Source organism: Archocentrus centrarchus, unplaced genomic scaffold, assembly GCF_007364275.1.
Source record: "Archocentrus centrarchus isolate MPI-CPG fArcCen1 unplaced genomic scaffold, fArcCen1 scaffold_29_ctg1, whole genome shotgun sequence".
NCBI classification, from domain to species: domain Eukaryota; kingdom Metazoa; phylum Chordata; class Actinopteri; order Cichliformes; family Cichlidae; genus Archocentrus; species Archocentrus centrarchus.
Genome location: NW_022060258.1, coordinates 620,048 through 633,587, shown reverse-complemented (window position 1 = coordinate 633,587; position 13,540 = coordinate 620,048). Strand labels below are relative to the sequence as shown.

The following is a 13,540-nucleotide window of genomic DNA, read 5'->3' as shown; positions in this document are numbered from 1 at the left end:
TTTGTCTTACCTTTCCATGCCTTACCATGCATCACCGCTACTGGTTTATAACCATGCATAACCACTTTCTGGATTAAATACTGTATTTTGATTTTTTTTTACTTTTATTTTGCTTTCTGGTGTCCTGCATTTGGGTCCTCCTGCTTGTGATTATTACATACAGTGTGCAGCTTAGACTTTTTATTTTATTAATTTTATTATTTTATTAACTTTCATGACGTTGCTGTGAGGTTCCGCTTATCCAAACAACTTCAAAATGATGTAAGATTTTAGACGCTCACAAAATCTGACTCTGTAATTAAACATACAGAATTTGGTGTAACAATACCTTTCAGGCAATCTGTTAAACATTTTTGGTAAATAGATATTTTGGCCATTTCCATTACTGTGCACACACAATATAGGGACCCTATATACAGTATAGTCCCTTAGTTCCTTTGTAATAGTCCAAGGCTGCTGGGTGGTTCCCATGATGCACTGAGTATTTTTTCATTCACCTCTTTTCACTCTGTTTATACCACACTCTGCATTTAATCATTAGTTATTATAAATCTCTGGCTCTCTTCCATAGCATGTCTTTTGTCCTGTCTCCCTCCCCTCACACCCAAGTTGCCAAGTGCTTGCTCATAAGAAGTCATTTTGACTGTTGGGTTTTTCTGTATTTATTGTATGGTTTTGACTTTACAATATAAAGCACTTTGAGGCGACTGCTTGTTGTGATTTCCTCTATATAAATTGAATTGAATTGAATTGAATTGAAAGACAGAATATAAATTCTGATGTGATTCAAAGAGTGGTGCAACATTTAATTTTAATGATATATAAAGGGACCTAAATATTCCCAGTGGAAAAAGGAAAAAAAAACATGGTATGGCTCCATGGAAGAAATATACAGTAACTGCTTAGGTTGGAGCTGCAATTCAGGTTTGAATTTCATGAGGCTGTTGGGACCCCTTTATAGTTGCTTGAAATTATAGTTTTTGGACAGTTTTTAACTTTCACTTTCACACACTCTAGGATTTCATTTAAGAAAAGCCAGCTGGTATGGAATAAAATATAGCCTTTCATGAACCTGTAGCTTTCCTTACCAAACAGGAATAGGAGTCATTAAGTCTGTGATCCAGAGTAAGGCGCTGGACAAGCTCAAACAGTGAGGCATGGTCAAAGTTACAGGGGTTGGCTGAAATAAACTCATCCATGCCGTGCTTCTGGGCTCGGTCAGCATCTGTGTACACCAGTTTGTCCATCCAATGGGGAGGAAGACAGAGAAAAAAACATAAGAAAGGCAACTGTCAGAGCCAAGTGAAATCAGGTGACTGCTGATCTTGACACTGAAGATTAGTTCTAAGATCTGTATGTTATGTTCATGTTATATATTCATTCAGAATTTGCACATTAATTTGAATTTAAATGAAGGTTCAGGTTATTTATATATATATATATATATATATATATATATATATATATATATATATATATATATATATATATATATATATATATATATATATAAACACACACACGGTCAAAATTTTGGACACCCATTCATATGAATAAACAGAAAGAAAAATATTGAAAATGACTATTCTAATATTGCGTGCTATAAAAGATGGATGTAGATACCATGATGTCACTGATTGGTCTCTGAAGCCCTATTTTGAAGCCTTGAGATGAGCATCTTGGTTGCAGAAAAATAGATATGATGAGGAAGAGCAGGTCTGACTGTGAAACCACACACTACACTCAAATCTTTTCTGCTCATCAACTAATGACTTGTCAAGTTATTAGCCAAGGATCATGCCATTTCATACCATAAATAATGCTCCATTTTTGATACATTCATTTTTCATCCATGTTTTATATTGTCTGTCAATATAATACAATTTTGCAAAATAAAAACTGAGAAATTCTAAGTCATAATTAAAAGTTTTTATGAAAAACAGGAATACCACACCACAGATGCACTTTCTCCTGGAATCACCATATTATTAGATGCATCCAAACTTTGAAGAGACAGTTCCTTGGATAAGGCCTGTTCAGAAGAAAACAATATGCTGATTTGTTTTCTTGCATCTGTCCATTGTGTTGTAAAACTGTGTGGAATTACAACACAATGGACAGATGCAAGAATACTGCTAGTCACAGTTACAGTTACCATAATTCTGTACTGTTAATATGGAAATGTGGTAATTTCTTTTTCGTGCATTTTCTGTTTGTTGCACTGACACTGATTGAACCTGACTTGGTTCTAGATGAATTAAATCCATTATGTAAATGGAAAAAATAAGTTCCTTAAAAGAATTTTGAGTAATTAAAAAAAAAAAGCTTTTTTTAATAACAAAGGATATTCTACTTTGCATATATAAAGGATTATATTATCCCTCCATATATTTTTTAGTCAAATTACACAGAAAATCCCCCCAAAAAACCCATTGTGTTTAAGTTTTGCTCCCTAGCACTAAAAATCACAGTTACAAAGAACATTTATAGTCATTATATAACAAACAAATTACCTTTTTGTCCACATGAAAGAAACTGGTTTAACCTCTAACTTCACCTAATGCTCAAAGCAAAAAAAAATCTAAAGGATGAAGTTGTAATTCTCAATATAATCACGGGCACTCACCGTAACACAGTTAAGAACACAAGCAGTTTTTTGAACATCTCAATAAACATCATGTTTTGCTTGCTAAAAATATGATACAACCAGTGTAATCAGTTTTTCCCATGCATAGCTGCACGCCTTCTCATACTGTAGATGTGATTAACTTTGATGTTTTTGAATTTAAAGCTGGACACAGTCTGTCCCATCAGTCAAGACAAACCTTTAATCACACTAAGATGGATATGAATAAAGGTTATAGTGAGCTACACAGCAATCAAGAAATTTGTCAGCCAACGTCCTCTTTACTGCCAATCGAAAGCACCTCAGCTGTCAGTCAACAAACAAAACAAAGAGCAGGATGCTGGGAGCTGATTGTGTTCCCTCAACAAGTCCCCACCCCCACAGCCTCCCCCAAATATCTAAAAAGGTGACATTGAGGTGCCCCTTTGGTCCATAGCTGGTAGCCTGTCAGGTCTGTTTGATGTGAGTGAGCAAGAATGGAGGCGGGAGGGCTGGACAGTAACATGCAGTGACATTAGTCACTCCCATCCGTCTGGGCTGGAGAAGGACGACCCTGACAATGATTGATGGCTGCTATTCATTTTTAGATTCAGAGGAGAGGAACTGGGAGGCCGTGGGTGCAATGCTGGTCCTAATCCTGCTGGACAGTGCTGGTCAAAATCATTTGGGCCTATTTAGCACAAGGCTTGCTGTTTTGTGGACTTATCATGAAATGTGTTTAGGTCCTCTGGTACATACCCAATCTCATCACTACAGTACAGAACCAATCAGGAACACATCTTTTAATGTTGTCACAGCTTCCACTAGCTGCTGTTAGAAGAGTAACTGTAAATTGGAATTGTACTGAACTTTGAAACTTCACCAAGGAAGAGCGGTTATGTCTCATCAAATTCAAATAAATTCATCATCAGTGACTTATCACACAGAGTAGCATTTAGATTCACCTTCCACACCTCCTCATATTTGTTTTGCACACTTGCTTTTGTTTTACCCCATCAATCTGTCTTCTATTTTTTTTTAATTTTGGTGAAAATATAAACATATATAGTACATTAGAAGAAATACATTTTTTGATACATTTTTTTTTTTTACTGAGTATATCCAGTATTCTTTTTTAATGTAATTTGTAAGTAACTTGATTATAACCGGAAACATTTACAGTAAGTGACATCATTAAGTGTTGCTGTCATTAGCACACAAAATATCAGTAGGACACTGTACAGTTAGACATTGTAATACTTCTTTCCAACTACATTCTCAGTTAAAAGCATGACTTTGTAAAACTCTTTACATGCCACTTTAAAATAGATTGATAATTTAAAAATTTTCTGTACAGCATTTAAGTCTGGCCAGAACTGCAGTCTTAGTTGTGTATATGAACTCATTCCATAAACTGTTGTGATTTGCTTTAAGCACTTCTTTTTACTTACCGTATTTTCCGGACTATAAGCTGCCCTTTTTTTCATAGTTTTGCCAGGGGTGCGACTTATATGTGAAATTATTAACACATTAACCAAAATACTCAGACACTTGACATCTCCGTGAACCAGAGTGTTAAAGCAGTCTTGCGTAACCTGTGGGAGAAGTGGATGATGGATGGAGAGCACAGCTTAATGGCAACCGGGAGACTGCACCACCCAACTTTCCTGAAAGTCATTGGATGGATCAACAAAGCATTGGCTTCAGCGACAACCGAAACCATCCTGTCGGGATTCAGAAAGGCCAGAATAATTGGAACTGCAACTGACGACGAGTCTGATGAAAGCGAGACAAGCCTCTTTCCCACCAACAGGGTTCTGGAGCCGGTGCCTTTATTTGAACCATTAGGCGGGTTTTCCACTGTGGAAGCACTCGGTGCTCGGCCGAAAAACGGGCTCAACTCCAGCCCCAGAAACTAGAGGAAGTGGCACTTTGTCTACCTACGGAGTGTGTGGAGTTGTTTAGAAGTAACACCGAGGATGAGGAATTCAATGGATTGATGGTTTAGTAAGCATGTTTTTTATGCTATGGTTATCTGAATAACTGTTAACATACCAGACACATACTCAGTTCGTTGTGCGTCATGTAGCTGAATGTGTTACGTTAGCATACCGTAGGCCTAACCCTATTCGGCCTGTTTTTTAATCCGTTATTATTTTAAATTAAATTAAAGGTCTTGGATTCTATCAACCCCCCGCCCCCGAGTTATAGTCCAGTGCGACTTATGCTTTTTTGGCTGGTGCAACTTACACTCCGGAGCGACTTATTGTCCGAAAAATACGGTATTATAGAATATAAATCTAACAGTTAAGAATTACATGTATTAATGCTCATCAAGGAACTGGTGTTAGACACATACAGAATCCATGTCTAATGTAGCTATTAGTACATTAGACATGGATTTGGCACTGCCAATGCTTTTCTGTATTTGTCTTTTACAAATAATCATAATAAATAAACATCCCTGGCAGACTGGGACCTTTCTGTGTGACTACAGGCACCAGATTACCAAAATTAAACAAAAGTCACAATATTCTGTAATCCATTCTGTTATTGTTAAAAATTTTGAAGACAGATGTGATTGTTCTGGTGATAGGTGAAACCTCTCAGACATAAATCTGTCTAGCTGTTTAACCATTTTTTACAATTTTTCTTAACTGTTCTTTGCTGGAAGGGTGTTGTTGCTGAGATTTTTGAGTTTCTAAGGTCTTTTTTTTCCTTTGGTATTCTGGGAGTACAAACCTCCATTCATCGTGCCATCTATAAATGTTCCCCATTTTTCCCTGCTGTCTCACACTGGAACACTCCTATCTGCTTCGTTCACATTCAGCACTATGCTATATGTTTTACTGTCATAGTATTGTTGTAGTATTAGGTCCACACCAGGTAGACTGGACTCATGAGCGAAGTTAAGGCAACCAGTCTACAAGAAGACACTCCAACATCAAACATGGGTAGAACACACTCATTAGCTCAGTTAAAGCAACTGTTCTATGAGAGACAACTCAGATGTAAAATCCTCCAGCAGTGGAATGGTCCCTCTGCAGTGACCCTTCCACTTTAAAAGCCCTGATGCACAGGTTATTGTGCTTGACTTCTCTTTTTCAAGTCCTTCAGCAATGGGCGCGAGGTGAAGCAACAAGTAGCGGTTACTACATTACTACAGCCCTCTTTAGGGACAGCACAGCTCACCCTCTTTCAAGGGAGAGGACTAGAAAAGTCCCAAAGAAATGCCTGCCCTATCGCTTAAGTGGCCAGCATGCCACGGCTGACAGTCAACCCTCCAATGCGGTTGAAAGCCACGACAGAGGAAACTACTCTTTGGCACATGAAATGTGTGCACCCTTATAGACAGAGATGATGTAACTAGACCTCAGAGAAGAACAGCTACATTGCCTGAGAGGTAGCTCGCTACAGGATTGACATTGCTGCTCTCAGTGAGACCAGATTTGCTGATGAAGAGTCAATCTGTGAACCCTAGGGGAGCTACACTTTCTCCTGGAGAGTCAAATCTGAGACCAAGGACAGGATTCACAGAGTGGTTTCGCCATCCGCACTGCATTTCTTCAGCAGGTTCCCATCTTGCCAAAGGGCATCAGTGAATGCCTCATGAAGCTCTGCTTCCCACTTGCACCTTCCTGTTACACCACCATCATTAGCACCTATATCCCCAAGTTGCAAACCCGTGAGGAAGACAAGGAAATAATGTACGAGAACCTGAATTCCCTCATGAAGACTACCCCAATGAGCGACAAGCTGCTTATACTCGGTGACTTCAAAGCAAGAGTAGGATGTGACCATGAGAGTTGGGAAAGCGTGCTAGGTGCACATGGAGCTGGGAACATGAACAGCAATGGGTTGCTCCCCTTGATGGTGTGTGCTGAGAACAGTCTTGGCCACAGTACAAGATCCCAGATCCAAGCAACGTTATCTCACTGACTATACCATTGTCTGCAGGAAGGATGTATGCGATGTCTGACTGACCCAAGCCATGCAAGGAGCTGAGTGCTGGATGGACCACAGGTTGGTCAGGAGTGTCCTCAACCTCTGCATTGTACCAGTACATTGCAAGAAACCAAAGTTCACCCATGCTACATTCAACACTGAAAGAAGTTCCAGTCCCATCTTGATGCCAGGCTGGGTGCTCATGGACCATTGACTAGAGGCCCAGCCGACAAGTGGAACCAGTACAAGCAAATGATGTTAGAGTTAGCAAGGTCAGCCTTGGACCCAAGAGTGGAGTACTCCAGAACTGATTGATGAGAACGATGCAGAGATTGGAAAGCTGCTAGAGGAGAAGCGTAATGCATTCCTTGACTGGCAGAATGACACCAACTCCATAGCAAAGCGTGATCATTTCAAGCACTTGCAGAGCACTTGTGGGACCACAAGGCAAATGAAGTCCAACAGTATGCAGACTCCAACAACTCAAAAGAGTTCTTTGCTTCACTAAAAGCTGTATACAGACCACCCAGACCCAGCACCACCCTGCTCCTCTGTGCGGATGAGTCCACTCTGCTGAAGGACAAGGATAGCATCACTGAATGCTGGTCTGAGCACTTCTCTGATCTCTTCAACAGACCTTCTACGGTTGACCCAGTGGCTCTGGACGCAATAGAGCAGAAACCGGTGCTCAATCACCTTGACCTTACCCCCACTCTGGATGACATCAAGAGTGGGGCTCCGGAACCCTGTTGGTGGGAAAGAGGCTTAAGAGAGAGGCCAGCCACCTGTTGGAGGAAGCTCATTTCCGCCAATTGTATCTGCGATCTTGTTCTTTTGGGGACCTTTTTTGGGGTCTACCACACCAGGCAAGACCCCAGGTACAGGCTGTGCAGAGATGCCCCTAAGACATTCCAGCACATAATAGTAGGGTGCAAGATGCTAGCAGGCAGTACATACATGGAACACCATAATCAAGTGACTGGCATACTATACAGGAACATCTGTGCTGACAATGAAATCCCGAGGTCAAAATCGGATACGCTCACAAGGGTAGCTGAGAATGACTAAGTCAAGATCCTGTGGGACTTCCAGATACAGACAGTCAAACCTGTGATAGCTAACCAACTGGACATAGTAGTGGTGGACAAACAGAGGAAGAGAGTCATAGTGATAGATGTTGCAATACTAAGTGATGGCAACATCAAGAAGAAAGAACATAAGTAGATTGATAGATATCAAGGGCTCAGAGAAGACCTCAAGAGGATGTGGAAGGTGAAGGTAACAGTGGCCCCGATGGTAAGTGGAGCACTTGTGGCAGTGACCCCCAAACTGGGAGAATGGCTCCAACAGATTCCAGGAACAATATCCGAGATCTCTGTCTAGAAGAGTGCAGTCCTGGGAACAGCTAAGACACAGCACAGGGCCCTCATCATTCATATTTTTAGGGATATTTTATGTTGAATAAACTACATGTGCAAAAACAATGGAATTACATAGTAATATGGTCAAACACTGCTGTAATACAAATGAAAGGGCATAATTGCAGGAAAGTACTGTTATTAGTTCAGTTTGTTGTGTATTTTTATGTTAAAAAAATAGTAAATTTAATCCATATTTAGCACAATATAATGATATATCACCTATAAAAAAAGTAAAAATATTGTCTAGTAACTGGGATTATAATTACAACAATCAACTGTAATATGGAATGTAGATGTAACTTTATGTAAAACCTTGTATATTTAACAGGGCTTTACTTTTGAAATGGTATTACCCCATATAAAGTTAATGTACTTACCTTTTGATAATGTCCAGAAATGCTATTGCAATGATAGCATTGTTTGTACAAATTGACTGGTCAGATGATTTCACACAAACTCATTTGCATTTAATGGATATGAACCTTGAAAGAATCACGTTTATTTAAGTGTAATCTTTACTTTTTTGATGTCATAATGAATAGATTTAGATTTATCTTAAAAATATTTTAAATACACACACACACAGCTAACGTAAGACCACATCATCATTTTTTATAATCATTTCATATTTCATTTATTTAAAACTACAAGGAAATATTTGGCCTATGACACTAATTAAATGATGTAAATTATAGAATGAGGTTTTATTTTTAAATGGCAACAGGAGGTAAGGACACATTTCCCTTCAGTTTCCAACATTTAATTCTGTTAACAAATAGAACAATTGCCCCTCTTTCAACATTCTTGATGACAGCACTTGAAATTGTCTGTAATTTCCTTCTTTTTGTGTGTGTGCAATTTATTTTAGTTTTAAGGAGCCATACAAACAAAACAAAACAAAAAAAGAACATCTAGCAATTAAACCAAGGGTAGGAGAAAGAAAGGTGGCCGTCCTCTATCCTTATCCCTCCAGACTGATTTTTCTCTACTTTTGTTTCTTACCAATGTTCTTGTCACAATTGATAGCATGTGTTGAGACCTGCAGCCCGTTCAGGTTGCACAGGTAGTCAGCTCCTCAATATGCCATTGCAACAAGTTTCGCTGTGTCTCCCAGCAGTTTCAAGAGTGTGGTAGAGTGACCACATGAGATAGGCCATTAGATGAAGAGAGCTGGACAGAACTATAGAAAGGCATCATCCCAGCCGCAGGACCAGAAGTAATGCAATAATATATGGAACAGAGAATGTTTGAGAGTCCCAATAAATTGCCTCCATTGGGATATTTGTGCATGTTTCTGCCAGAAACAGACTCCATGATGGCCCAGCATGTTTTAGTGGGAGCTGTGCTCACAGTTCAGCACCATCCAGATGACTGACATTTCCCAGCTAACACCAGAACTGGCAGATATATCACTGGTGCCTCGTTCTCTTCACTGTTGAGAGCAGGTACACCTTTTTTTTTTTTTAATCAGGGAAAGACTGACTGCTAACCACCTGCTGGAAGTGTTCTTCCCACCCCTTTTGATCATTTTCTGGGATTTATCTTGAAAATGTAGCTGTTGAATTAAATACAAAAAACAATTAGTAATATGTCACTAAATGTGGACTCCACTGTGATATACGTTTTTCATATATTAACAATGAAAATAGCAAAATACTGGGAATTTGCAAAGAGCATGTTTGTGGTGGGAGCCTGCATGGTCTTCCTGTACCACAGTGTAGTGTAGACATCCAAAGAGGTTAGGTTAAAAAGTAATTCTAAATTATTAGATTTATGAGACTTGCAACCTGCATATAGGCCTTGATGATATATCGATAAGGACTTTCACAGATACAGCACATCACAGCTTTAAATCTGCCTAATCCAAAAAAGCATGTGTACTGAGCACTAAGTATCCTGTGCATGTAGCTGAAATGGTAAAACAGCTAACATCGCCTCAGTCTTTAGCTGTTAGTAAGCCCAATATCCATTATTATTCTTATGAGAGGAAAGAGCTGGTTTAACAACTTAATAGTTAGCTGACACTTATGTGAACTATATAGAATATGACTTTGCCAACCTGAAGTAAAGTCAGTGTGGCATATTAGCAAGCTAGTGCTACCGAGATTTAGTTTCGTATACTTGCCTTGCAGATGCAGCGTGTGCTGTTCTTCCTTTTCCTCTGTGTATGGTCACTTTCCCTTCCTTGAAATTAGCTATTGCTGCTTCTGCAACAACAATTTTAGTGTTTTTGCATCCATGGTGCTTGCCTGAAAGTGAACATTTACACTGGTTGCTCTTCTAATGTCTGTTTGTCCTCCTTCACCTAGTTCAAATTGTAAATAAACCATTTTCTTCCCGAAAATTTGCCCTTGGTGCTGGTTATTTGATAGTCCCCACATTGTTTTCCAAAATGTTGAAAATTCCACTCTTTAAGTTAATGCTTTAAGTTTTTATTGATATTTTTATGTGAGTAAAACATTTACTGATGCAAACTGATGCAAACTGTACTTTATCCAAATGTCATATAGCAGTCCTACAGCCCCCACAAAGCCCTATTTTCCCTTCATCTCTTGTTTTGGCTCTATTTCAATTGGTACTGTTGAGTTTTAATACTTGAGATTAGTGACTAAAGGTGAGAGAAAAGACCTTGCAGAGCAGAACATTAAGCTTCGCTCTGCTACTGGCTACTATAAAATACACCATCAATGAAATTACAGTAATTACAGTTGTTTTCAAAAATAAAAACTATATTTTGACAGTTTATGAATGCTTATACACTTTTAGATATGTATTTACAGTATTAAATGGACTGGTTCTGATATAGGGCTTTGCTACTCGAGCGCTTTATATAACATCTCATTCACCAAAGCAGTTTTTTCTACACTCTAAGTGCTTACTATCTAACAGTCACACTCCAGTGAACACATCATGAGGAACTCAGGGTTCAGTAACTTGCCCAAGGGTGTTTTGACACACTGACTGCAGCAGCCAAGGATCAAACCACCAACCTTCCAATTAGCAGATGACCTGCTCTATCTCCTGAGCCATAGCCTCTGCTAAACTTGAGCTTAACAGTCTTGTCTAATAATCTACAGTGATCCCTCCCGGGGGTCTCTGAAACATAACCTGCACAATAGGTGAAAATCTGTGAAGCAATGGCATTATATTTATTTTATTATTTATATATATTTTAAGGCTTTATAAACTTTTCCCGCACTCTTATAAAGACTTCATATGCTCTTAACCACTTTCTACACTCTTAAACCTATGTAATTTTTACAACACACAAAATTCTATATGAGTACTCACCAGTGAAGTATACTACAATTTGAAGGATGAAGATGATGAATTATGTAGCTGTGCAGTACTGATGGTGAAGGTGATGAAGATGAGATGACTGTACAGTACCACACAGCCAAGAAGATCATTACAGCTCTTCTGAACGTACCACTTCACCAGGCACTTCATCAGGTGGTGCAGTATCTTCCCCCTCAGCCATAACTTCTAGAGGCGCGATATAGCAAAAACTCAGATTTTTAAACCCGTGATACAGTGAAGCCGCAATAAGTGAACCGCGATATAGTGAGGGACGACTGTATACATATTTGTGAAATTAGTTTAAAGGATTAAGGAACACTGGATCTTGTCTGGCTTAGGGCTTGATCACACTGTGGATTATTTCAGTATAGATCATCAAAGTTTATTTTAGCCATCCGTGTCTCATTTTGTTTTTTCACAAGCAACTTTGTTTCTCTGATCAGAGTTGTCTGCTACAAAAATGTAAAAATCATGCTTTTTGTTGACTATGTATTACTACTTATCTCGAGCACAAGCCGACATCTTGTTCCATAGTGTTTGTGTACATTTTGAGCATACGTCGTGTGAAGTTTCTTGTATTTTTGCATATTATTTATTGAGTTTGTCCAATATGTCTGACCAAGCTAAACATGCCCAGGATGATTTTGCGTTTACACCATCAAGGCTTTGTGCTGCACATTTTGACGAGTATACAGCATCAAACCAGCAGTACATATGACATTTACAGGCAACAAACCCAGAGGCTGCAAAAAACGTTTACTGGAGGCTGGTTGAAAAAGCTTGTCCAAATCTAGAAATGATGCCAAAAAAGCCAGTGCATGGGACAGTAATCCATCAGGCCCAGCAAGTCAGCTCCACGCTTAAAATAAGAAGTGTAGGCACCAAGAGATTGTTTCTCTTGTGGCACAAATCCACAAGAGAAACAACAAAGGGGTAAGTGACAGCTTGATCATCTCTACCATTGCTATAGACTTGTACTACAGTACACTGTCATTGCTCTAATTTTCCAAATCAATCTTGGTCTGATGTGCATGGTATAATGAAATGAAGAATTTGGGGTAATACAGAAGGTTAAAAAAAAAAGGTTATGAACCATGAAGTGCATTCTGCATGCCCACTTGGCCGTTGACACTGTGCATAATGCTTGACGTAGGCTGTTCTTCTTTATTCCACTCTCTGTCTCTCCAGTTGCGTCTTTCTCTAAGGCCATCTTACTCGGAACTTGAACTGCTACTTTACTTCCTGGTGGTGCAATCAAACATGTATCCTAATCTAACTTTGCATGTATCCCAGGCGTAATTTTGCAACTTTCAGGTTCATCATCCGTTAATCAACCAAATCACCTGAGATGCTTTCACTATCATTTGGAGAATTTTTGTGAGAAAGGTCAGATAAATCATTGATCTGCACACTGACGTCCATGTTGTTTGTTTATATATACATGATAATGTGTCATAAATGGAAGACGGCATGCAAGACCATGTTTTAGCAGAGGACTGATTAGGGGGCATGGTGATTTTACAAAACAGCTTCTGCTCATCAAGTTAAAAGCCACATCATCAAAAATAACATTTTTGATGTTTCTAAACATGATTTACAATACATCTATGCAAAGCTGTGCATCAGAAATGTACTTATCCTTTGAACTTGTGAATATTTTTATAGTCTTTTATGTGAAAAAATTAATCATGGCTATTCACAGTTACATGTCTTTTGTGTCATGTTTACATTAGATATGTTCACAGTCTATTTTCACAAATTTATTGATATTTCATGTATTTAAAAATAACAGGAAAATTCAGCAACAAAACTGATAAATGACAGATTTTTTTAAAGTGTGTTTAGAACAATAATTTTTCAAAATGTAAAATAAATTAACCAGTTGACCTAACCCCCACCTTATAAAAAAGCTAGTAAACATGGTGAGGGTTGTGTCATCTAAACAATATAATGAAATTTTTGTCTATTTAGTACACCTAACAGGAAAACAAACTGCAAGGACCAAAAAGTACATGTTTAAAAGTACAAACATTCAGGGTGAGGACTGAGTAAAGAACAACAGGACAGAGTAAAAGTTTTGCCTATACTTACAGCTTTGAGCCAACCACCTATGCCAGTTGTGCACTCGTTGATCTCCCCCTCTCATTCGAAGTAAATGAACCCTCCAAGCTTTATCTACCCCAGTTAAAGCAGTTTCAATAAAATACTTTTATTTTTACTAATTTAAATTATTTAAATTTATATTAAAATTTTTAATTTAAATACTCCC

At 38.5% G+C, this 13,540-nt stretch overlaps 1 protein-coding gene across 1 annotated transcript in view; it reads right to left on the bottom strand.

The window, feature by feature from the left end:
• The window catches only part of cadpsa (Ca2+-dependent activator protein for secretion a), a 479,373-nt gene that overhangs the window by 242,758 nt on the left and 223,075 nt on the right, over positions 1-13,540 (bottom strand). The window contains exon 12 of the mRNA XM_030723859.1: positions 1,089-1,225. Coding sequence (XP_030579719.1) covers positions 1,089-1,225 — 137 coding nt within the window. The remainder of the gene's footprint in view (positions 1-1,088; positions 1,226-13,540) is intronic.